Below are 26,733 nucleotides of genomic sequence, written 5' to 3' on the forward strand. Positions count from 1 at the left end.
GCTGTGCGCATGCGTCGAAGACGGAATTTGAAAAAAGAGTTCTCGCAGCAAGACGCAGAATTCAGAATCATCAAATTTGGGAACTGATTTTGTTTTTATTGGCTCATTGTTTGCTGTTTCAGGTTATCGCCATGGCTAGTGTTTTGGTAAGTTTTTTTTTCTACATGTTTCAAATTTAATACAAGATTTGTATCTTTTTACGGCAATTTTTACTATGTTTGTCTTGGAAACAAATTGGTTTTAATGTTACCCACACGTTGAAATTCATGTTGGTTAAAATTTACTCTGCGGTAGTGTTGTCATTCAGCAGGGTCATCATTAGGATCATGGATGTGGTCATATTTGTTCATGCTCTTTGCAATTTAGGATCTATCTGTAAGCTGTTAATTCTCTTTGTGTGTGTGTGAGTGTGTGAATGCATTTCAATTATTTATGTAGACAGCTATGGGGACGTAGACTCTAGACCTCTAGACTAGTCTAGATGCGAAAAACAGATTCCGTATTGATTTTCTTGATGCATTTTACAATGACTTTTTACAGAGACTAGAATTTCACGTTATGACTATGAGCGATAAATCCTCTGGAAGACGGACAACCCATAAAAGTAGACGGTAAACTGGGGTTATTTTATTACGCAGAATCCTTTTTTCGCATTGCCAGCGCGGGGTTCAGGGGCCGAAACCCGCAGAGCGCTGATGAAAATAAAAGTCAGTGATGAATTTTTGATATTTCCAGTTTTTAACCAAAGTCTAAATCCTGTCAATATTTTTTGACATTTCATTGGGTTTTTTCCCAGCGATAGTCTTGGTCGTTCCATTTATCAACTTGGCCTCAGCCATTGTACAAAATTAGCCACAAAATGAGTTTTTGTTTCAGTGTGTTTAGCGCATGCACAGACTACAGAGTTCACTATATTTAGCAGGCTCCCTGCTTCCATGCCATTTTACACTACCGGTAATAGATATTATCACAAAGTAAGTATCAATTTGGCAACATGAAAAAAGCTGTATTTGTGTCCAAAGCTTGATTGTATTTAAGTTTCCTGCAGAACACTGGGGGATTAAGATTTTACTGTTAGATTATATTTTTTTGACCAAAGCTCAGTGAAAATATCACAAGTTCACAACAACCACACAAAATTTAATAACAAAATCTGCTTGCATTTCAATAAAAGTTAATGAAATTGTGATAAAAAATTAATATATTATTATATTTTCATCTTTTTAGGAGGATCCCACCTTGGAGAGAAACTACAAAGGTCATAGAGACACCATAACATGTGTGGACTTCAACCCAAACATGAAGCAGCTCGGTATGAAGTCATTTCATTGTCATGCAAGAATTTGTTCTGTATTTCAAGTTTTCAAGTTACGTTGTAATTTTGCCATTATGCAAATCTGTCACAATCAAATGCCATGATTGATATTTTTCTACTTCTTCCATCTCATTCAAAGTGGTAATTATTTGTTAGTTTGATAATTTTCAATTTTATCAAAGGTTGCTATAAAATTATTTCTTTTATAATGTCATGCTATGTGAAAAACCTGAAGTGGCGTAATATACATGCTCCTGCCTGGGCTGCCATACAGTTATATTACTTGTAGGATATCACCTTGACCAATAGTTCTGTTTTTTTTTCCTTCTCAATGTTCTAGCCTCTGGGGCCATGGACTCGTGTCTTATGGTGTGGAACTTCAAGGCTCAGATGAGGGCTTTCAGGTTTGTGGGTCACAAGGATGCTGTCCTCTCTGTCAATTTCTCTCCGTCAGGGCATCTTGTAGCATCCTCGTCAAGAGATAAAACAGTCAGACTTTGGATTCCTAGTGTGTACGTATCCTTTCTTTTGTTTATTTGTTATCTTTGTTTTGTTTGTTATAATATGTTTCATCTTGCATTGTTGTACAATACAACTTCTGAAAATGAAAAATTTGCAATTGGTTGATGAAATCCTAACAAGAATTACTCTTCACAAACAGGCCTGGTCCATGTTTGACCCCACACCTCTTACAGTAAAACCTTACACATTTCTAGATTTTAACAATAGACCCACGCATAGAATACGGAAACATAAAAGCCTCCTTGTTTAAAAAAAATTGTAGCCTCGTCTGTCATTGACATTTGTGTATTTTCCTCTGTCCGTCTCCCTGTTGAATAGGCCATTTTCCTAATTTAATGAGTTTTAATGCATAAATCTTTGTTAAGTGCAATGTTACATATTATTTCATTCACCAATTTTATTTCTATATCGGTAGTCAGAATGCAAATTGCATACATTAGTTGTTGCGAGGTAGGCTTAGAATCATGGCTTTTTCTACCTAACAACACGTCTATCGGGAGAGTTGGCTCTTCTTCAACACCCACACTCTAACCCCATAGATTCATATATTATTGTGCTATTCTATTTTTACTTCAGGAAAGGAGAATCTACTGTTTATAAAGCTCACACAGCCACGGTCCGCAGTGTCCAGTTCTCTAATGATGGTCAGCATCTACTCACTGCTTCAGATGATAAGACAGTCAAGGTAAGGGTGTTTTATAGCAATGACAAAACAAATTCTTTAGGCTTTTAGCTCAGTGGTTTTGGGTTTTATGGCTCAGAGGATGTAGTCTATTATGTTATAAAATGGTTCTTCTTTTTAGTCATTCAGGACAACATAATTTACTTACATTGACATCTATATGAGTACTTTTCATCCTAACATGATTTGTTAAAGTTTAAGTTACTTTGGTGTAATGGAAAGAAGTCCTATTATTTCATTTATGAAAGTTTGTGCATTTAGAAGGTTTGCTCCACTCAAGAAGGTTCTTAAACAGGTTGTTCTGTTAACGTTCTGTGGATTTCACAAAAAGGAAACTAGTGAAAATGTTATGAGAAGAGTTATTAGAAAAAATATATGCACATTGATTGTACATTGTACATGTACATGCCTTCTCTTTAGTAGTAAGCAAATAATTACCGTTGGTGAAGGTGATGGGACAAACTATCACTTCCGAGGGAATCTGGATGTAGCTATCTTTCCCAAGCTGAGGAAAGATAGTGTATACATTCAGATCGCAGAGGAAGTGATAGTTTGCCATCGCCTGAAACCAAAAGGTGATTATTTGCTTTATATTCCACATCAAAAGCATTTCACTGGTAGGGTATAATCTCATTGTTTAGGCCTAGTTCTAACAGTTACTAGACCATGGTGGCCGTGGTCGCCTGCTGCGTTGAAGGTAGTACACAGTACAATGCACTTTCACCGAAGATAGTACACAGTACAACACACTTTCACTGAAGATAGTTCACAGTGTGACACACTTTCACCAAAGATAGTACACAGTGTAACAAACTTTTCTTCTCTCATTAATGATGGGCGAAACTATGTTTCATCACGTGATTAACTGTTGACCAATCGTAGAGCAAGATTCTTTGTATGTGGAATGTAATGCTTTTTTTCTATCTTTGATTTATGAAGTATCAGTTATAATATTGTATACAATCTGTAAATCTGTTAGTATGCAGTAACTTCAGATGTTTTGATAATGCCCCTACATGATTTCATTTGCAGGTGTGGACAGTTCACAGACAGAGGTTCCAGTTCTCCCTGACTCAGCATAGTAACTGGGTGCGATGTGCCAAGTGGTCACCAGATGGTCGACTGATAGTATCTTGCAGTGATGATAAGACAGTCAAGGTGTGGGATAGGACCAGCAAGGAATGCATACATACATTCTTTGAACATGGAGGGTCAGTTGATTTACTCTTTTGATTACTTTTATTATCATGTAAACATTAAACAGTGTAAACAACATACTTAGATCAGTAATTTCCAAACTCATATAACATAAAATGAGAACATTCACAAATTTTGAAAGGATGATAATTTTATGGCAAGAAGATGTCATAGATGGCATTATCAAGTATCATTGTTGTGATTCATTTATTTTCTACATTAAACTTTTGATAATCTGGACTACTCATGAAATAAAGAACTTTCATGCATGAGAATATTGCTGGTTTATCAGTAATCTGATTGTTCAACATCCCATATCATGACTCTTGATATTGCTTCGGATAACAGTACATTATATGTTGATTTTTTGTTTTCCTTTATCAGGTTTTATGATTTAATGTAGACGTATCATTCATAATTTTATTACCAGATATTGTCAATTAATATCAGGCTGCTGATAAAAAAAATTTAAAAAATTATTTGTTTACAAATGCAAATTCAGACCTTTTCGTTTAGGAAAGAGCGCCCTCTTCATATGAATTTGATCTGGGGGGGGGGGGGGTTGCTAATACTACCAATTGAGCTCCTTTTAAACCTGTTTATGTATTGTTTTTTTTTTCACTTTTTGTAGCAGTGGTTATAAGTAGGGTCTGTGGTGTTGATACTATTACTGGCCCAGTATCCAAATGGGAAACTAATAGAAAAGCAGAAAATTAGCTTTGAATTAAATAAATGAGAAAAGTCTGAACTATGATGTTTCAAAGAGGGCTTATGCACTGTGCTTGGCAAGCATAATTATTTGTTTTAAGTGCTTAAGTTTGAGATTTAAATCACTCGTTTGTAAAGAAAACCCCATTGAAAAAAGACACATAATTATCTTGTTTGTTTTTTTTATTGTATTTGAGCAGTACTTTGTATTTCCTGAATTTTTTTCATTTACTTTATTCAGAGTTGCTTCATAATTCAATCCATATTTCTGTTTACTTTTAAGATTTGATATTGATATATGACTATATGACCCTGAATCGTGAATAATAAACATGATGTAAAATATGATAAGCAACATGAGGAATACACAAGGATTTTGAAGAATTTCATGTTTTTTTTTTCTAGGTTTGCTCATTCAGTAGCATTTCATCCCAGTGGCACTTGTATCGCTGCAGCCGGTACAGATAATACAGTCAAGGTGTGGGACATCAGAATGAACAAATTATTACAGCATTACCAAGGTTAGTCGACTTACTATTACAGTCAAACCTGCATGAGCGACCACCTGTATAGAAAGACCACTTTTCATGTTTCCCATGAGCAGTCTTTGAATACAGGGACCTGTTTCACAAAGCCTTTTTTCAATGAAAAACGACAAAAATCAGTATCAAATCTGCCGATAACCAATCAGAAGCAAGGATTTCACTAGCTTATAATAAAAACTGTCATTTGTCACTGGTGACAAGTTTTGTGAAATGGGGCCCTGGTTTCACTGTACCACTAAATGCATTTATCACAGCTACAGTGGCATAATTGTGGGGATGCAAGCTAGATGCGACCATTTTGAATTCGTTCACACTGCAAGAAAACCAAGAAATCAGGATATTCATCTGTCGCTAAGTTATTGTTTATTGCTCTGGTGTAGAGGCTACTGAGAGCATAGCACTGAGCTGTTCAGATCTATTGACCCAAGTTCATGAGAGAATTTTATCTTAACCAAAAAACATTCGTAAACATAGTGCGTGCGAGTCCTCATGTCCAATGGCAGGCAATGCACTTCAGTCCATGGTTTTAAATTTTACAGGCCTGATAAAAACCTGATTTTATTTTATTTTTCCCGATTTTCTCCTGATTTTTTTTCTTCCCGATTTAAAAAAAAAAAAAATCAGATTTTGTTTTTATTTTTTTATTTACTTTTTTTTACCAGATTTGTTTGTCTTCCCTATTTTATCCTGATTTTCGCTATTTTCCCCTTATTTTTTCAATTCTTCCCTGTTTTGCCCTATTTTTTCCCAATTTTTTTTTTTTTTTCCCAATTTTCTTATTTGAAAGGGGGGAATGTTGTTAGATGCCATTTTTTCCTCACGGATCCTCTTCTTTTTTTTTAACTCAAGGGGGGCGGGGTTGCGGGGGAAAACAAAAAAAACTATTTTTTGTTTAGTGCTCACTATCACCCCTGATTTTAACCAAGGTCTTTATAATCTAAACCTTATTGGTGAATTCAGGCCGTTGATTTGAGAAGATAAATGTTAATGACTCTGCACCCTTTTTAACAAACTACTGATACAGGGTTGTCTCCAAAGTTGCTTTGATAGCGACTCAGACACGAATAAAGCATTCTTCATTGCATGCACACCCGCATGCAACGCTAATTTATCTGCTCAGGCTTCAAAATATGACAATCTCCCTGTACATGTGTAGGGGCCAGGGGGCTGCAATTTGAAAGTAATGCTTGAATTTCGATAGTAATAAAAATGAATTCCAGCAGAATAAAAGCAAACTAAAACATGAAATTTAATTTAGTTTTAAGAACTGTTTATCAAAAGAGAATGGAAAGTCTTCTCTTCAACACTATAGTATAGTTCTAATATATATCCCAGTATATTAATATGGAATTTTGTATTCATACGTAGATGGTATGTATGCCTATAATGCAGTTTGAATGCCAGAGAAAACAGTATGCCTTACTTATTTCATTTTAAATGGCAACCTTTTAAAAGTAATTTTCTTAAGTTTGAAATCAATTCCCTTGTGATCATTCTAGCATTGCTCTTTAGATGGAAGGATTTTATTAAAATGATGAATGAAACCTCTCAACTACAGACAGAGCCATGGTAATCATTCATTATTGTCTACATTGAATGGGTTCTTATTGTCAGAATACCACAGGTGACATTCCAATTTCTTTGTAGGTTTCATTCAATCTTGCTAATGCCTCCTATTACCTGCTAATTGCTAAATGTCTGATTACAACATTTTTCCAATTAAAGAGAGAACGAAAATATTGTGAAGGTTCTCCTCCTACTCTACGGTTTCAGCCAGGCTCAATCCAGAAAATTGCCTGTGACGGACATTGAATGATTAGATCTTGACGAGGAAATTGATGACCCTAGTTGGCTGCTGTCCCATGGGAATGAGATGCTTGCTTGCTTGCGTGTTCTTGGAGAAATTGATGCTTTCCAGGAGCCCCTTCCCCTTAGATTTCCCTGGCAATTTGCACTAACCCATCTCATGATCTTGGAAATGCCTGGAAATTGGCACCAAATTGAATGTGTCCTGTATGGAGCTATATTTGAAGGGCAGGAAGGCATTGGATGTACGCCAACATTGAGCCAATTGGGTGGAAGTTACAGTGGGTGTGGTAACTAAAATGCAGTTTGTGATTCTAAATGCAGATCTAAAGCTTGGTCCAATTTTTACTAATGTCTTCTTTCCCTCTTTGCTTGATTTTTTGTTTATTTTTTTGATTATTTCTTCATTCCTTAGAGCTGGTTGGTTTATGTTGTTTCTTTCCTACAATTTACCATCAATTTACCACACATCAGAATCATGTGTAATATCAAGCCTCTTGCTTTCACTAGTCTTAATGAACCTGTAATATAATTCTGCTACTATACCTTTATCATAGCTGCCAACCACTCCTATTTTCGAGGAAGGATTTCTTTTTGGGGGTCTTCAAGCTACTGTTTTGAACCCTAGATTTCTCTCTCTTTCTGTGTGAAAAGTATATACAAAATAGACTGTATTCCTAATTTTGCCTTGAGAGATTCCTAACTTTGACTGTGAAAAGTTTGCAGGTATGCATTATGTTAATAATCACATGTCTGTATTGCTCATGTCTTCAATTCTTCCAGTCACTTCCAGGAAGTTTAAAAAAAAGATAAGCTTAGTCATTCATCTCAGAAGATTACCAGCTAAGGTTCATGAATGGATATCATTGAATTAGGTGTTAATACCTCCAGGTGTTACAAAAGAGGTGGAGCTGCTAATGTTGTATGAAAGGTGCTAACATGGATTATCCAATCAGGATTAGATGGATTATTAAGATTATATTTATTGTCGCTCTTTAGTCACTTTGGGTGTGGATGAAATGATTGTGCTCACGATCCAGTCATAACTCCTATTCTCAGATCATCCTCCCCGTTTTGATTTTTTTTTTTAATTCTATGATTTTGTATCTTCCTCATCAGGGGCAAGAATGTGTTTTCCCCTCTTGTAATCACTGTTTTCTTCCCATCTCCTAAAAGTTACATTATAGACATTTCATAAATATTGAATTAAGTAAGGACAAAGTATATCATGCCGATACTTGGATGTTAATATGCTTTCTCAGAAGGTTTGAATGATATTTTTGTAAATTACTTTTCATCAAGTCCTAGAAGAAAAAAAAATCAAACTTATAACTAAAATGGAAGCCAGTTTGTACAAATCATGTTGTGTATATATATTTCCTTGAATACAGGTTTGAAATATTTTCTGGGGAAAGTCAATTATAGTGTTTTAATGAATTTCTTCCTGGGGCATAGTGAAAGTGCAACCAGTTTGTAGTGGAGGTTCTTTTAATACCATTATTTGAATGTTCTAAAGCAAGACCAACAATAAATGGGTCACTGATAGGAGGTAGTGAAGTTCTTGGTTTATTGTTCTTTTACTTCTCCTTTTCTATTGCATATTTTGGGGGCATTTTTTTTCTCCATAAGAGGCGATGCTATTAAAGATGACCTGTTTGGGCATTAGGAACCATGACTAGCCTTGTGAGCCCTTGTACTTCAGCTCGTTCTCTCTCTAATATTGGGTTAATGAATTACTTCCCAGGGAGAGTGAAGTGGAACAGCAGGTGAAATTTAGTGGAAATCATTCATTTCAAGTCATGAAGAAATCAATCATGACCTGACAGTTGGTAGGTGGAGGAAGGTTGAGGAATATTCACACCGTTGCAGTCCTTGATAACTGAAAATCAAGAAATGACAAGATTGACCAAAAATGCCCTTAGTTTGGTCTAGTTTTCAATACTGGTTTGTGATGTTCGTCACTATCATCATTCATCACCAAGGTGCCAGTTCTGTTGCAGGTATCAGCCGTCAGCCCCCCCCCCCCCTCCCCCCTCCCCCATTTCTGCTAATCTGGGGGGTGTTTCACAAAGATTCTAAGTTGGACTTGAAAATTATGGAGAGCCATTTGTAGCCTTAAATAAAAGCAAAAATTCAAGTATTTTAGACTTTTCATGAATTCCACATCAAGAACATGAAATCTCCTTGATAATAGATAATATGAATGATTTGAATCAAAATGTTATGCCTTTTAAAATAACTATAACAAAATATTTTCAAAGATGCTAACTGCTTTCCATAATTGTTAAGTCCAACTTAGAGATAAGTTCAACTTAGGATCTTTGTGAAAAACCCCCCCCCCCCCCCCCCTGCTATACTTTATATGCTGGTGGTATTGCTGATTTCATTTTTGGTTACCCATTTGTTCAGGCTCTGCAAATATGTAAGGTGTTGCCTGCCCCTGCTTCTCTCTCCAATAATCTTCCATTGTTTTTTCTAGATTATCCTCTCTGTATTACGTGACCAACAAATTGGCTCTTTTTTATTGTTTTGATTGGTGATGGTTGTGATGTTATTTGTATGACAATGGCTATTAGATGTTCACTATATTCTGTTATTAGAAACATGGCTATTAGATGTTCACTATATTCTGTTATTAGAAACATGGCATCATGCAGTGATTCGGTTTCCAAAGTCAAAGTGCAATCTAGACACTGGACTTTTAAATAGCCTTGATTTTTTTTTAAAGTATTTTAGAATTTCTTCATTATTTTCTCTTTAGTTTACACACTGCTAGTGCTAGCTATCAAATAATCTGGACTGTGGGTATCCAAAAGACATATTCAATGCAAAATCTGTGCAAGTATTTGCAACTAATTCAGCTCTTACATGTATATAACCCTGCCATGACTTTAATTGAGTCCTAGTTTTCTGTGGCATTAAGTTAGCTCAATCCTATATGCTTTTGCCTCAGAGCTGTACATACAGTATGTATAGCAGATCTTTGTCAGTCACCCCCCTTGGCCCTATTTGAAGAAATTATGTGATTTTACACATAAATGATTGCTACGAAGGACAAACTAACATTGTTCAATCTTCAAAGTCAGAGAATAATTTTTTGTATGAAGAAAGGCCCCTCCCCAAAATAGACGAGAGCTTGTGAGTCATCAAGAAACACTAATCTTGAATGTACATGTAGCTCTTGTTGGTTCTGAAAGTATGAGTGCACTGTGTTATTCACCTAGGGAGTGTTTCATAAAGGCTAAGATCGACTTTAAGTTGGACTTAAACTATAGCAGGCCATTCATGCAACTGGATGCTCTCACTATTATCATCTTTAGAGAATATTTTTTCCTTCAATAATGAACTATCAAAAAATGTACATTTTGTAGATTTGTGACCATGATTTGTACATCCCTTGAGAGACCAATGCCAGTATAAATTGGTGAGAGAAAACAGTGGCATGTACGGCCTGCCATAGTCGAGTCCAACTTAAAGTCGATCTTAGTCTTTGTGAAACACTCCCCTGGAGTTATATGATGTAGTTATTATGATGTACCTGCACCAGTATATTCTGAAAAGAGAACTGCTAGAGTTCCTAACTCACAATTTCATTGCTTATGAAACACTATTGGACACAAGGTGCCAGCCATTAAAAAAAAAATTGCATGTTCTCTATGTACAAGAAAGGAAGCAATCAATTTCATCAAACTGATACAAGAAGATTCAGTACAAAATAATGCTGATAGTATGATTTCCAAAAAGAATTAAGATATAATATGCTGTGTATTTGGCTTCTTTTTTTCTTTTCCTCTTTTATTTTTATCATTTTTTTACTACTATTTAACTTTTAATTGAAAAGAAAAGAAAAATATGTTGTTTTATCATTTTCTTTCTTGACCTCTGCATAATTCTTTACTAATTGAGAAGCAATATTATATTACTTTATGTCCTCTCAGAACAACACATAGATATGCCTCTATTTTTCCTCTATCGTACAGCTTCTTAACAACCGACTATGATTATAATACTTTATGTCATGTTTGTATTTATTGGTTTTTGCTGATGAATGCTGATCATCCCTTCTCTTTTCCATCACTCATTCTTCCATCCTCTCCTCTTATGTACTGTTATCTCCTTACTTTTCTCTAACTCAGCAAATTAACTATTACAATTATTATCATTTACATGTCAGAATGAAGCATCTTTTGAATGCAACCTTTTTGTTCTTCATGTGTATCTTGTCTTTATGATTGAATAGTTATCTTATCTATTTATCAGTTATGATGGTGGGCGGGGGCTGTCTATTAGGGACTGCTTTGGGTTGTTTTTTTTTGTTTCATTTAAAGGCCATAAAAAAAAAACATGTTTAGCGTCCTGCCTTTTTGAAAAATAGGAAGGAGGAGGCCTTTTTGTTTCTTCTTTTTTTTCTTTCCAAAGTGGCCGCTCGGTACATTTCCCCTGACAGTCGGGCTATTTTGCAAGATGGCCGCCAGGATTTTTTTTTTAAAATCAGAAATAGATCATTTTAGCAGTATGTTTTTCATGTGTTTTTCATTACCCACCTAAAAAAAAGATTATTATAAAAAAAAAAAAAAAATTAGGAGGTGACCCCCCAAAAGGAAGGGGGCAGGGCCAGGACGCTAAAACTTTTTTTTCTTTTTTTTTAATGGCTTTACCCACAGTCGATGGTTCTCCACATTGACATCTTACATACGTAATTCCCTCTCTTACTGAACTAAAATTTGTCTATTAAGGCGATATTTTTGTGAAATTGCCTCATATTCCTGAACATGTTCAAGTTAATTTATCCTTGATTACTTAATGAAATTGCCTGAATTATTTTTTTGATAATTACTGATCCACATCTTTGATACATTTCTAAAGCATATGATATTGCTGTATGATGTTACCATTGTTATATTGTTTTTGTATTTTGATGTTTGTAATATAACGTAACTATTACATGATTACTTTGTAAAAACAGACAATATAAGCCGTGAGCTGCATGTCATGTTGTTTTGATAAACCAATTCAGTTCAATACATGTAATATAACAGATACACTGTAACCGGCATGGACATGGACAAAATAGGCCTTAGAAGAATATTAGTTTGGTAATAGAGATTTATCTTCTACCGCAGCTAGACTGATTAGAGTAATGGACTCTTAGAGTTATCGTGCTGATTCTAATTATTCTGTCGGGAGCAGGAAGGATTACTCCAATAAGGCTTGTGACTAGGGATGTTATTCATTCTAATGAGTTGAGTTGATCAATCCAGCATGAAAAATAAAAATCACAAACTCTCAAAGATGGTAAATATCTTAACTATCATGTATATCATCAAACTGCTTAGATGTGTTTCATTCTTGTTGTGTTGACTTCTCTTGTCTGTCTACTTCCTCCACTTATATTTCCCTATATTTTATTGAGGTCTTGCGACTCCTTGGCTTTTGTTTATACAATACTTAATTTTTGTTTTCTTGACATTATTGATTTTTATTAAACACCTCTCTTATGCAAGGCTTTTACAAAAAGTGTTGTTCTTTTGCTGAATGTAAAACCAATAGACAAGGTGGGATGGGTGGGGGGTGTGACCTGATGTCAGTTTTCATTGCTCCAACCAGCCCTGAGTTTCTGAAGTAATATTACAACTTGTAAATGGAGGGAAAAAAAAGTGAGGAAACAAGAGATAGTTTAGAATGTATGTCTTTTGATCTGCAAAGTAGCCATTTTTCTAAAACATTTGTCTGTAAATCCTGTAAATCATCATTTGGAGCTTTGTAATCTGCATTCGTGTGATAGATTGATTTATATCTGAAAGTTCATTAAGAACTTCCTGCATTATTTGTTAGTTTAAAAATAGGATAACTGAAGCTTCAGCACACAAGAAGGGTCATCTACTCTTTTTTAGATATGTCATACTGTACTTTTATTTTGGGGTGACACTGAAGGGGAAGTCTTTAAGGGAGTGTCAAGACCATAATTAGAACAGAGTGGCAATGAAGATTCCTCCTGCCATATTATAGACTGACATTGATGGCCCCTCCTTTTCCTTTTTTGATTACAGAATGGACCTAAATGTCCAATTACAAATCCATCAAATTGGGAATTTATTTTAAAAAAGGGGCCTAATTTCACATACTAATTTGCTCATCATGAGGGTTTAATTGCTGTCAGTCACAATTTGATGAGGCATGCTAAAAAGAAGCACTGGGATGATTTAGTTCCTAACTTCCTATAAAGCTACTTAAATATCCTCTTTACCTTAGTGAGTTTGCAAGCTTTGTAAACGTGCATGACATTTTCATAAGTCCATCAGGAGAAATAATCAGATGTGTCCAATAGTTAGGTTGAATGGCCTTTTAAAAGTGATCATACGAGTATCTGATTTGATGACCTCTTTAGTTTACAGAGTTGTAAAGACTATTACATGTACATACATAGCATCCAATAGCATGGTTTGATAGGGAAATTTGTTGATTTCATGCGTTTGACTTGAAATGTTTAGCCTGTGTGATTTGATTGAGTGGAAATTCAACTGGGAAGTATTGCCAGGCCTTGGATTGATGCTTGGAAATGAATATCTTCCTCTTCCTCTGCTTCTGCATGGAAGCAGATTTTGGAATGTGAAATTAAGGGTATTAAAGGTTTACTTTGAGAGTTGAGACAGCTGTTGATAATGATTATCCTAATAATCCATGACATGGCACGATGTAATGTTTAAAATGCACTTTGAAAAAGGTAAAAGTGACTGTAATTATGTATTCCCAGAATTCACACATTTTGAAATGTCTCTTCTCTTCTTTCTCTCATTATAATCTGTCTTTCACTTATATAGCTTCAAAGTTGAATAGTCATTGCAATGATTGCATATATGATAGAGATCCATTCTTTTACATTTCAGTTCTTGAATGTGTGTTATTAATTTCCTTGTTTTATGATAGTGTAAATTATGGAATTATCTGGTGGCATTGTTCTTAATCTCCACTGTAATGTGCTTTATCACTGTGAAAGACTCTAATGGACGTACTCGTCTGAACAAACCCCAGTCCTATGTATCAGTCCTTAATGATTCAGATAGCCAATATTAAAAGCACTCACCTTAGATTATAATATTCATCACAATGAGATAATCAATTATTTTGAAAAAGAAGCAAACTCTCTTATAAATTAGCATTTTGGATACAGGATATTTCCAATGTTTTTTATCAAAAGTAGTGTGAAATAAATTGTTAATTATACACCAACTTTTATGTTCGAAGAAGAAAAAAAGGATAAATAAATAAAAAGTAGAGCCTATTTGTAATCGTCAAAGATATGTATCATGCATTATTGAGTATCTGAAAGACTAAAACCCAAACAATCTTCTACACCTTTTTTTAAATACTTTTTTTTGTAGCATCGGTGGAGCTGTGAATAGCCTGTGTGTTACAAATTATATTTGTATAACAAGTTGCATGTTATACAAGTACCGGTAGTCAAAGATATGTATCATGCATTATTGAGTATCTGAAAGACTGAAACCTGGACATTCTTCTAAAAAAAAAAAAATCCCTTCTTTTTATTTTTGTATTGTAGCACACAGTGGAGCAGTGAATAGCCTGTCTTTCCATCCGAGTGGGAACTACCTGATCAGTGCTTCCAACGACTCTACACTCAAGATTCTTGATCTCCTGGAAGGTCGTCTCTTTTACACCCTTCACGGCCATCAGGTGAGCTTAAAGATGTTCCTTCAGAACAAGGATATATATGATCTGTATCTGACTCGATTGCATTCCCAGAAGGCCTGTCTTCACTAGCTCGAGATTGCCAAATATCCCGCTATTTAAACTATTTATCCCGATCGCAAATTATCCAGCTAATTTGTGTCTTCATCAGCCCGAAGTTGCAATTAGCTGGATATTTGGTCATGATAATCATCCCAAGATATCTTTGGGATAGTTTGCAAAATATCCCGCTATTTGTCCGGTGCGCCATCACCAGCCCGAAGACTTAATTGCACTATGCGCGAACGCTGAGCAAAATATCTCAAGCTAATTTCTCTAGGTCGAGTTTCAAGTTTTGAGGTCGAATCTCGAGCTGATGAAGATGTGATTTGTAACCTCAGGATTATTTCCCAAATCAGAAATAGCAAGCTATTAGGCAATCTCGAGCTGATGAGGACACGTCTAGAGTTTCAGACTTTTTTATCAGATAAAAAGCTCTAAGTTTCTCAAGCAAAGATTTTGAATACTAAATGCAACTACCGATGCTATTTGTACAGGTGTTGTGTGTACATGAATGTTTACATATATGTTACATTTCGAGATAACAAAGTAATTGGTTCTCTTTGATTATGGTTACAGTGCTGTGATTATGCTCTTTTGTATGTATGTGTACATGTAAACTAGTATCATTCTCAAGCATATTCTTTGTTTGAAATAAAAGAAGTCCTAAATTGGAATTCATAATGATCAAACTTTATCAGTCAGTCTCTTGTTAATCATAATTTAGTACTCAAACTAAAGGAGAAGAGAATTCTGATACTGTAATGTATGTACATTCATCCAGAAGCTTTGGATATTTTAATACAAACACATGGACATTATCATTGAGTCAATTAGGAAGAAACTGAATTATTTGTATTTTGACATTGTTTTGTAGAGTTTTCACTATACATTTTTTAATATTTAAATAATTTTAATAGGTTTAATAGATAAAACTTTTCTTCAGGTAATTTGGTAAAAATGTTGAATATTGTAGCATCTTCCCACCAGTTAACAGTAACACCTGAATGGAAAACATGTAAAATATTGTATGTACAGTAAATCTCCATTCTGGTGGTTTGTTCATCGTTTTTATGTTTTGCTTTTATTATTGTTTTTATTGTTATTAAGGGACCAGTAACAGCTGTAGGCTTTTCAAGAAATGGAGAGCACTTTGCATCCGGAGGAGGAGATGAACAGGTTGGTACTATTATTTGAGTTGACTGGAAATATTGGTGTAAATCACACATTGATATAATGGAAGGACAGAGAGAGAAAGGGTAACTGTTGGTGATTCTTTTTTGCATGTTTCTCATACAAATGTCGGCTAACATTTTGTCCAATTTTCCCACCAATGTGCCATGTACTATGAATGATCCTGCATTAATTGCCACATGCAATGCCCAAAGCACAAAATAAGCGGATTAACCTTGTCTCAGGTCCTTTAATTGGTCTATTTTGAAAGTAGCCCTATGTAGGAATGATGCCTGTCTCATTCATGGCATACCATATTGAGTTTGCCCATCCATTCATGTTCTATTGAAAGTGCTTTGTCAAGTAGGACAGTGAGGATTAAGATCTTAAGGAGTGACTGTGAGCCTTAATCTCTTTCCCTTTGACTGCAAGTAGATATGTGACATCTTTGTACATCTACATGTAATTATACTAGTCAAGTTTTTTCTTGTGATTAGATAAATTAAAAAAAAGTACACATTAGCTTGGTATGAATATGTGATTAAAATCAAGAACTCTAAAAGAGAGAGTATAAAGATCAATAGATGATAAAAGCTAATCTTGAGCCCTGGTATCGTATGTTGGGAGAACATGGCTATAAATCATTCTGGATTGTTTATCCTGTAGTAGATTGATAATTTGAACCATTATAATAAGGACAAACTCACAAAAACTTGCTGGAAATCATCTTCAATAAAAACCAAAACTCTCATTTGCCCATTGTGACCTGTGTTGGGCATATGGCCTAATTGCCTTGATTTCCTTATCTTTCTATGATCTCTACTCAGCCCCTATACCAGGCGCGTACGCAGGATTTTTTCAAGGGGGGGGGTTTTAACATTTATAAATCGGGCCAAAAATTTCGCAACGACTCAGCCGACCGCTGAATAAGCGGGGGGGGGGGGGGGTAAGGTCAGCCATGGGAATTTTTTTTTTTTTTAAATAAAAAAAAAAAAAAAAAAAAATCCAAAGGGGGGGGGGGGGGGTCTAGGGGGGTTATGGGGGAGTTAAAACACAGAAAATACCAAAGGGGGGGGGGGTAACCCCCCAAATCCCCCCCCCCCCGTATACGCGCCTGCCCTATACATTTTCTAGCAAAATCGTTTGGCGCATGTCATTTATTTGTTATATTGAACATTCATTGTAAGTTTTGTTGGATCCTGTGAGAATTTATTTTCTATAATTACCAGAACTAAAGCTTATCTTTAAGTTATTCCATGAAGACCAGCTCCTCGCAATGATGTAGCTGTAGTTGTAGTTGTGCACTGGTAGTTGTATAGGCAGGTGTACACAGGTTTATATACTTTTGAGCTTAGCCGGTGTGCTTTTTATGTTTATCAGAATATGAACAAACGATATCATTTCCATTTCAGGTTTTAGTATGGAAGACCAACTTTGACAAGATCGACTACAACGAGGTACTCCAGAGCCACCGAGCACGCTCCCAGACCCAGCCACCCCCACATATACACGATATCCATCCCAGGTCTCCTCACCACCAGCACCAGCACCATGGTGGTGGGGCAACCCGTCAGACTACCGGTAGTACCGACATTAATGCCCAGTCGGAGCTGAGAAACACTGTGACTGCCCCACCAGACGTCATGAACCTAGGCCCGGCACTCTTTTCACAGAATGGGGTGAGTTAATACTGGAGGTCCGGCCCCTCCACTCAGTGTTATTTAGGATACGCATATGCATGTTCCCTCCTTTTGAAAACACCCCCTAAGTCCGGTGTGTAAAGTCTTTTTTGTGTATGTACGAGCCGGACTTTGGTGCGTGAAAAGTACCCCTTTACCGGACATTTTGGTATTAACACGCATGGTATCCCTCCGTTCACGGAGTGGGGGGGGGGGCGGGACTAGAGGACACTCTAAGACAGATGCATGCATTTTCCTTTCCAGGATACTCCCGTCTTTATGGATGAGCTGCATTGCAGTATGTTGCATTTTACCTCTTTCATACGATTGCTTTTGGTATATATATACATGTATCATGCATTTTCCACAACTTAAACCCGAGCTATCTTAGACTTGGTATTCAACAGGTTAAGTGTTGTTCTTTGCTCTTTGTTTGTTGTTGGAACATGCCAGAGCTCTGTAGGATTCCATTTTGTATTTCTGTTTATCTTATGATTGTTATGACTGCAAAATGATTACTTGTGACTCGTATATTCAGTTCCCCAGTGAATGTCCATATTGGCATAATGGCCTTCATTTCATGTTTCGATCCAAGTGCTCTTGAAAACACATTCATCATGGTTTCTGAGTGTTATAACAGATCAGGAATTTCTTAAGTAATTGACTTAAAATCATGTAATTCTTCGCTCCAAGAACAGTTTCTTCCTTTTTTCTGGATGTATTTGGTAAGCAACTAGTTGAATTCATAGATTTTGATTAGGATTGGCAGATTTTGATATCCCTTTGAATGATATCTAGATCTTGACAAATCTTGTGCAGTATTCACATTAAACACCCTGTCCTGCTTTGCTATTCATCATCGCATATACAGGCGATCTCCTCCCTTTCCTTTCTCTCTTAGCAATGAATTACTGCCCTTTTTATGTGTTATTGTGTTTTATTATATTTAGTTTGATGATGAATGGCCTTGTGTAGTGCTTGAGCTGATTACTGCCAAATTTCCTGGCCTAAATTTCAGAATTCATCATCGTCATCTGTGCCGGCACCGAGCAATGGATAGTTTTCCCTCACTCCCTCTGGATTTTTAATTTTTGTCACTAATCCCCGAACTGAAGTCAATGCCCGAAACAGGCAGCGATTCCCAAAGTGATGAGATTATGTCCTTACCTCTGTATTCTCCTCCTGCCAAACTGGGATTATTGTATCCTGTAAGCCTAGCTCTCACAACTCCCTTCCTGTTTATGATACATTGCTTCTGCATGCTCATTTTTTTTAACCTTGCTTCTGTTTACATCTCCCCCCTCATGCTTGTGACTCAATGTGTCATGGCTCAGCTATCATATCTTCCCCCTCATCTCTCCCTTTCATCACCCTCCCCATTCTCTCTCTCTCTCTCTCTCTCTCTCTCTCTCTCTCTCTCTCATTGAACATCACATAAGATTTTCATTCTGAATCCGATTACATTTTATTAGTTCAAATCCTATGGATCATCACAGGTATTCTATTAAACTTAATAGCAACAACAACAAATAAAGGTACCGTATACATAATTAAATGAAATCCAGAGCAAGAGAGAGAGAGAGAGAGAGAGAGAGGTTGGGGGGGGGGGAGAGGGAGAGAAGGGAGGAAACAAGATTGAAGAAAGAAAAATATCCCCATGAAATTTGAGAGGACATGTACATAATTATCATACACCGGGTATTTTGAAAAAAAATGTCTTATTACATTCCAACTAATATCAATCAATAATAATAAAGTAGGCTGCACTGCAGCGCAGTTCTTCAACTCTTAAATAAGTATATTTTACATTTGTAGGGGTTTTGTGCTTTTTGTCTCGCCTGCGAGACATAGGCGCCGCTTTTCCGGTGACGGCGATGGCGGCGTCAACATCAAAAACTTAACCTATGATAGGGCTAGGAGGGTGATTTAAAATTTCTACACAGAATCGTGAAATTCATTATCTATGCTAATTTATGCCAATTTATTCGAAATCATAAAAAAGGCTTCTTCTCCTTCATTTCTCGACCGATTTTGATTTGGTTTGCTTTATATTGTACAATATTTGGTACAATAATATTCTACACAGAATTTTGAAATTGTTCTCCTTTAATTAATTATGGTAATTTATGCAAATTTATTCCAAAAATAACAAAAATTGCTTCTTTTCCCTCATTTCTTGACCGATTTTTATTTGGTTTGCCTTATCTGGTGGAGCTAAATTTGGAACACTAAACTTCTACACAGAATTGTGAGATTTTGCTCCATTGATTATTTACGGTACTTTATGCAAATGAAATGAAATTATGTCCCTTTCAGGGCATCAATTTTTTATTTTTTGACCAGTTCAAAAGTGTATCACATAAAATTTACGATATATTTTTTGTTGCTAGATGCGGATGAGCCCTACGTCATTGACGTTCTGGTTTATCATATTGAATTGCGTTATGCAGACGAGACCGCCGAGAGCGTTTCCCTTGTTTTCTTCAGTTGACTGTGGAAATATTAAAAACCAATCAACAAATTATGGAAATGTCAAAATAGAAAAACAAATAAAGTAAGTTTTGATTTCAGAACTGCTTTATTCAGGTTTATTTCTCTTGGGCTGCGACAGACACTGCGTCATTCACTTCTACCCAGTTTAATAGACAAGTAACATTCTTGATCGTGTCCCCGAGGCATCATACCTATCATGGAATGGTCAAATGACAGAACATCAGCTGTTTAGGAGTGAATGAAAGATGTTGAGAGCACCGATGTGAGTGGGTGGAATCCATGTGGGAAAACAGAAATGCAACCTTGACCCCATTAACTGCGTAGATTGGCAGGGGGGCAGATAGACATGTCGGTGAATGGTGGGTGCAGGAATGGGTCAGGACTTCATTCTTGGACTTGGTGACAACCTTGACAGATTCATGTGTCAGATGCCACACATACATGTTCCCATTGATCTGTGTATAAATCACTCAGGGACGGTGATGAGCGCCGTCATTCACATCCGTCACATATCCATATGATAGCAATAATTTTCCATTATTTTTGCAGATAATCAACCATTTTCATACTTAAGTTGCGCTTATTTTACAGCTTTCTTTGGTGATAGTGAAGAAAAATGAGAATTCACATCCTCATTGTTCATTGTTTTAACCTTCCCCCCCCCCCATCTTTTTCATATTTTTAAGCCTCTTTTCTCCAACTTCTTACCGAAAGACTGCTGTATTTTAATCAAATATTATTACTGACTTAAAACTTCAATTTTTGCTGTACATGTCCATGCCTTCTCATTTGTTTTTCCTCTTTTTATTTTCTTGTTTTGATATAAATCTGTTGATTATTAAGATCACAGACTTCTGGTTTCACATATTGTGTGCTGAGAGCCAGAAGGGCATAGTTAGAGCAAACTTGAAGGCCCTTCTGGCTCTCAGTAGATGATACTTAGCCAGAAAGCATGAGCTGCTCCCAATGTAGACAGGATATTAGTGATGTTTTTAAAGATCACCTTGGTTAGATATAAAGTGCTCCCCCCCCCCAAAAAAAGGACATTATGAGCTGTATGAAAATGGTTAATTGGTTTTTATCCAGTAGAAGTAATATGCCTCTAACTTTGATTACATCAGTCCATACACGCTTCATCGACCAGCATTGTTTTGAAAATGGCATGTCCAAATTCATTTTTGCAAGATTTGGGCAAAAGTGTGAAAATATCAGTATTACTTGCGAACATGACTAGACTTACGGGTAATGTAGGCTTTAATAGATGATTATGCAGGATTGCCACTAATGATAATCTGGAAAACATACAAATGAAATCTATCTCCTGAGGCTGAGATAGAGTTTGTTGCCTTATTCAACACTTCATGTTTGCTTGTTTTTGTTCTTTGTTTTTGGTATATAGCCTAGGGCTATTTATAATTTGGTTAGTGTGACAATACTCAGAAATACATGTTGATAGGACATGTCATGAAATCTACATAAGCAAGAAAATCATCATCAGTTCTTTCATTTTATGTTTCATAAGAACAAATCTCTCTATATTTGGACATACTGTACAAAAATAACTTGAAAAAGCTTTGATTAAATTTTTTTGTCATTAATACCCAGATTTCCTCTTTTTTTTTTCTTTTTTAATGATTTTTCTCTTTTTTAATGATTTTTCTCTTGGTGCAATATCCAACTGAATAAGGAGAAATATACGGTACATGTAATGTGTATTTTTACTATGATGACAAGTGGAAAAGAGAGTTTCCTGAAAGAAAAAAGCGTTTTTTATTATTTTATTCAACAAACATCCTACATACCAGTTGAGAGATTATTTTTACAGTGAAAAGAAAACATGACAAGAAAACCTACATCATGTACCAAAGGAATGAATTAAATTAGTGGCAATGTCCTTTCAGTGAAAGATGGTGAGATTCTAGCAAAGGTCGAGCATCTTTTCTTGACGGTTGTCGTGAAGAGAATTGGATAGGAACCATTAAAGCTCATCTGTACTAGTTGGCCAGAAGGGATTAAAGCACACAGCGAGGTCATTGATAGGTGGCTATCTCATCAACTCAGCTCTCAAATAACATAAGAAATAGAGGATCATGGGGGACCAACAGGCACCGATTGGGGAAGTTTTCTATATAGAGGGAGCAAGTAGCTACAAGTAGTACAGTGGGGCTTTAAAAGCCTTCCAACGACTAATGCAAATGCCCTTCTCTTATCTTCAGGGAGATAAATTATAAAGGCAAAGGACAAGTTGTTTTACCAACTACCGGTAGCTCATAAATTTATAACGATCGATGTCTCACATGACCCCTTGAATATTACAGATGTATTCTATGCTTGACAGAAAATTCTCCAATACCCTTTCACCCAAAACATGGGTAATGACCTCAAATTAGAATCTTCCAGAAGAAATTAGAACCTTCATTCAAGAAGTTATGGATCCACTTGGGCTTCCCTTTTCAAATGAAAAACTTGCCTCCTCATACATACCCATGAGACTGTGAGCTGTTGATGTTGTTGACAAGGATCTGAGTTATTCAAGCAGTACGTCAGAAGGATGTGTGATGCCATGCAGCCTTGACCGCCCGCCATCCTTTTACTGAAAATGATTGCTAACTGAAAGGACCCATTCACACTAGAATAGACTCATTCACACTAGAATAAATTTATACAGAATTTACACTTATAACTACGAAGAAACATTGTTTGGTGAATCTTTGTGTTTATTGTTGAAGTGGCGCAAACATGTGGGGCAATGTGTGCAGCGCTTTGCTAGTGCAAATAAAATGTGCTATATCAAATAAATTTTGGATTGGATCGAATGGAGCATACACAGGTGTTAAGAAGGTCATATAAAGAAACTGCAACTTGTTTGGGGAGGTCAGCTGACATAAGTTTAGTGTCAACCTATGTCTTGGGCATTGCTTGAAGGTACAAAATAAAGCCTAGTAAAGAAACAAAAATCTGTGCATTCAGTACTCAAGCCCAAGACCTACATGTATCAAGTTATCGTAAAGCTATGAATTTTGTATAGCTATTTGATAAACGTTGCTAGTCTGAATGAAGAAGCGGAAAGTTTACCCAAACTCTTGAGTACTTTTGACAAACTCTGATCTCTTCTCATATCTTGTCATGGAATCCAATTATTATGAAAGCCTACTTCCCGGTGGTCATTACGCTCGTCTCTAAAAGGCTGCAATTCATTAGAAAACTTCCTCTCAAAATCAAGGAAAGAGAGTTTGGAGAACTAATTGTTACCTTTGAATCACTGTCTTTTTCTCATCATGTGAGAGCAGGGCAGTGTTCTCTTGGATGTCGGTTAAGAGTTACGTAGGTTTTACAGCTCATGGGGGAATAAACTGGTTTGCTATTCTCGGACATACTTTTATGTGAAGCCGATCTTTCTTGGCCGGTTTCCAAAAGCTTTCCCCCAAAATGTTGTAAGGTTCTTGAATCTGACTCCTATCTAGGTTAAAATGGTCTGATGATCATACATGTATGTTAAAGATGTCTCTGGTTGTGTTTAAGTAGAAGCTACCCTATATGTATTTGATTAAATACTTTGAACAGGATATAGCTATAGGATATGGTGTATGTTTTGATAGGGCCCTAATCCATGTTTATATCCAGAATTACTTTTAAATATTTTTGTGCTGCATGTTCACATTTTCTTTTAGGCATTTTAATCCCGCTGTTTATATAATATGCATTGCCTAACCTGCCTGGCACATTGTATTGCCCAAACAATGTCCATAAGTTTAATTCTTTTCCTCTTTTCACAATGTCATAAGATTATTATGGTGTATTTCAAATTCAATATCTTGTTGTATGTATTTTATCAATTCATAAATGTATCTATTTCTCATCATGTTTGGAATGTGAGGGTATTTGGAGAGCAATCTTGTCCAGGGTACATTCCTACTATGATATTCTTCCATATATAACAAAAAAATGAGAAATCGCACAAGTTATTTTCCATCTTTTACCAGAACTCAACCTTAAAAGATAAACTTGAGTTCTGGTTTAAAAAAAAAAGAAAATGAATTCTCACAGAATCAAATGAAACTTACACTGAATGTTCAAGATTACAAATAAATGTCATTTGCCAAACAAGTTTGGTAGAAAATATATACTGGCTGAGCAAGACTGGGCCAAATTTATTATGATTTTGAGGACTCCAGAACCTTGCAGTGCACACCAATACTTATGATCAACTTTTTCTGATCTATTCCACACCTTTTCTTTCACAATGCAATCGCATGACCAGAACTCAACTTTATCTTTAATTATGTCTCCACCTCACAGGCGATGGGACAGTCCAGCAGTCGAGCCGCTCCGTCTGGACTCCATGAACTTAATATCACTTCCAGCGACCATGAGAGGCGAGGTATGGTGAATGGGATGGGGGCAACATCACACCTCTCCTCTCCTCCATCCACGGTACCCTTGGAGGTGAAGGAGATCCCTCCAGGGCTGGCCCAAACTCTGGAGAACATGGTGGGCCAATTGGATGTACTCACACAGGTAAGCATCAAGTATTCATCCGCAGCCACAGGGGTGGATCCAGGGTTCTGTAAAAGGGGGCACAACATTGAAGAAGAAGAAAAAAATATGTACCAAAGGAATGTCAGGTTGGGTTTGAAGGAAGAGGGGGCTAAAGGCCAGTTCATGCCCCCCCCCCCTGCCCCCTCCATTTCAATCCTCCCGTGGCAGTGTACATCTAGGATCCACATAGTGGAGGCATGATGGCTCAGTGGTAGAGCAGTGGTCTCATAGCCAGGAGGTCCAGTCTTAAAAACAAGTCGATATGCTTGTGCCTTTTGGTATTAAGGCATTAATCCTCATTACCAAGTCACTTGTAGAGGACTTAAAGCCCTCATTCTCCTGTTGTTAATTTACAAGCTTATACATTCTTTCCTAGCAGTCAGGTAAAACTGTCATCATCAATCAAATCTTGTAAAAATGGCAGAAAATTTCGAGGAATATTCGCTATGATCAGATAAAGAATATTGTGTGTTGATATATTCAGGTAGACATGTATTATCATAGCTTTTTTTAAATCATAGCTTCTTGTGATTGTGACAGTGTTCTTTGCTATGTAATATTTGTCCAGTCCCAGATTACTGATACCAAGCTTGCCAAAGGATGATGATAAGTGTGAATAAAAGCATTACCGTACAATAAACAATTGACAAACAATGGGACTGAGTTGGTCACACATGACAAACTGGAGTTAGAGGGTGCCATCTGAAATTCTCGAAAACAATTAAGATGATTTTGCTGGTTTATCTAATGATTTACACTCCCATATGTTACTCCAAAAATGTATGAACTCAAAGGATTTTGTTCCTCTCTTGGATTTTGTTTCTCTCATAATCTACCCATCTTTCACATCATTTGCAGACTGTAAACATTCTTGAACAGAGATTAACGATGACTGAAAACAAGCTACGTGAAGTCCTTGATAACCAGCAGAAGATCACGCTACAAGTCAGACCAACCTAATGAGATCTTCTTTCATAAAAGGATGCATTCTTATCACCAAGCTTGGGTTACAAGAGTGGTGAGAAGAGGACTGTAGGGTGTGGCAAGTGTCTCAAGGCTGACCTTTTTTCAGAGTTCCCCGCTCTCCTAGAAAAAGGGAAATCTAGAAAAAGAGTTCTCTGTTTTCATTGAGGGAAGATTCCAATAATTTGAAGGAAAAAACTCTCCAAAAAAAGGACAAAATCAGGGAATTTCAATGGCCCCCAAAGAAGTTGGTCAGCCTAGTATACATTGTCTTGTGTACCAACTGTCTATCTATCAAATGACCGGCTACGGTGGAATTTTAGTTTTTAATGTGGCTACCATAATGATCCTGAAATTGAATCTCCATCAAAGAAAAATCATGATAGTTTGTATTCATGAAATGCTGGGGACTTCTGATCGTGTTAAACATAGAGCACCTATTAGACATGTGAGCCACATAACTCTGTTCACCTGAAAAGAAAATCAACATCTATATTCCTGTGGAAAAGAAAAGCCATCTCTTTGTGAATTTACCCTGTGTTGGAAGGTCACTTTCAAAGTGCTCTTGATAATGCAAATTCCAGAAGAAGAAGAAAAAGGTATAATATAGTTGGTCACCTTGTTGAAGTTACAACCTGTCAGGAAAACATTCTCATTCATGAGATAGACATAGATCATCAAAACAGGATTTCTGATATACATTTGGAGAGACAAGGATTCTAAATTATCTTTTATGTATTCATCTATAGAGTGGTGAAGTGTGACGTCATCAAAAATCTATTTTTAGAATTTCTAGATTTTTTTTTTCTTCATTTTCCAAAAGAGCATAAAAAATAATGTCCAAATGCCGAAAACCAATTGAAAATGTTAAGTATTAGCTGAGTTATGACCATTAGGAACCAGAGCACTATAACACTGAGTTCCCATAGGACATATATTTATTCAGATGGTCATATCTCAGCCAATACTCAACATTTTTAATTGGTTTTCGACATTCAGACATTTTTTTTTTATGCTCTTTCGGAAAATGAAGAAAACATTGAGAAATTCTAAAAAAAAATAGATTTTTATTATGTCACAGCTTCGGTACTCTATTGCAATTGACTCGAAGGTTGCCCGTCTACAGAGTAGCCTACCTGAATATATCAAATATGATAATGCAAAGGGTTTCTTGCTTTCTGAATATTCAATTTTGTTCACTTTTGATGACCAAATTGTATAGGTGAATAAATGCATGATAAATTAAATAATATTGCCAAGACCTCCCTGACCGTTGCTGTGTTGACTTGAGCTCATATCATCATTTCACTTGTTTTGAAGAGAGATCATGCATTCTTCATCCAATTCTCAATAATGATGTAA

General features: G+C 36.2%; 1 protein-coding gene across 1 annotated transcript; it reads left to right on the forward strand.

Annotated features, from left to right (window-relative positions):
* Positions 1–3: 3 nt before the first annotated feature.
* On the forward strand, positions 4–25,892 carry LOC592899 (POC1 centriolar protein homolog A). Its single transcript, XM_011671044.2, has 11 exons — positions 4–146; positions 1,228–1,312; positions 1,656–1,827; positions 2,414–2,522; positions 3,552–3,730; positions 4,830–4,945; positions 14,337–14,470; positions 15,635–15,703; positions 17,110–17,376; positions 24,169–24,387; positions 25,267–25,892. Exons 1-11 carry the CDS (start codon positions 132–134, stop codon positions 25,366–25,368), a joined length of 1,467 nt encoding a protein of 488 aa, XP_011669346.1. The 5' UTR covers positions 4–131; the 3' UTR covers positions 25,369–25,892.
* The last annotated feature ends 841 nt before the right edge of the window (positions 25,893–26,733 follow it).

This window comes from Strongylocentrotus purpuratus, unplaced genomic scaffold (genome assembly GCF_000002235.5).
Source record: "Strongylocentrotus purpuratus isolate Spur 01 unplaced genomic scaffold, Spur_5.0 spur5_scaffold_6, whole genome shotgun sequence".
Classification (NCBI taxonomy): domain Eukaryota; kingdom Metazoa; phylum Echinodermata; class Echinoidea; order Camarodonta; family Strongylocentrotidae; genus Strongylocentrotus; species Strongylocentrotus purpuratus.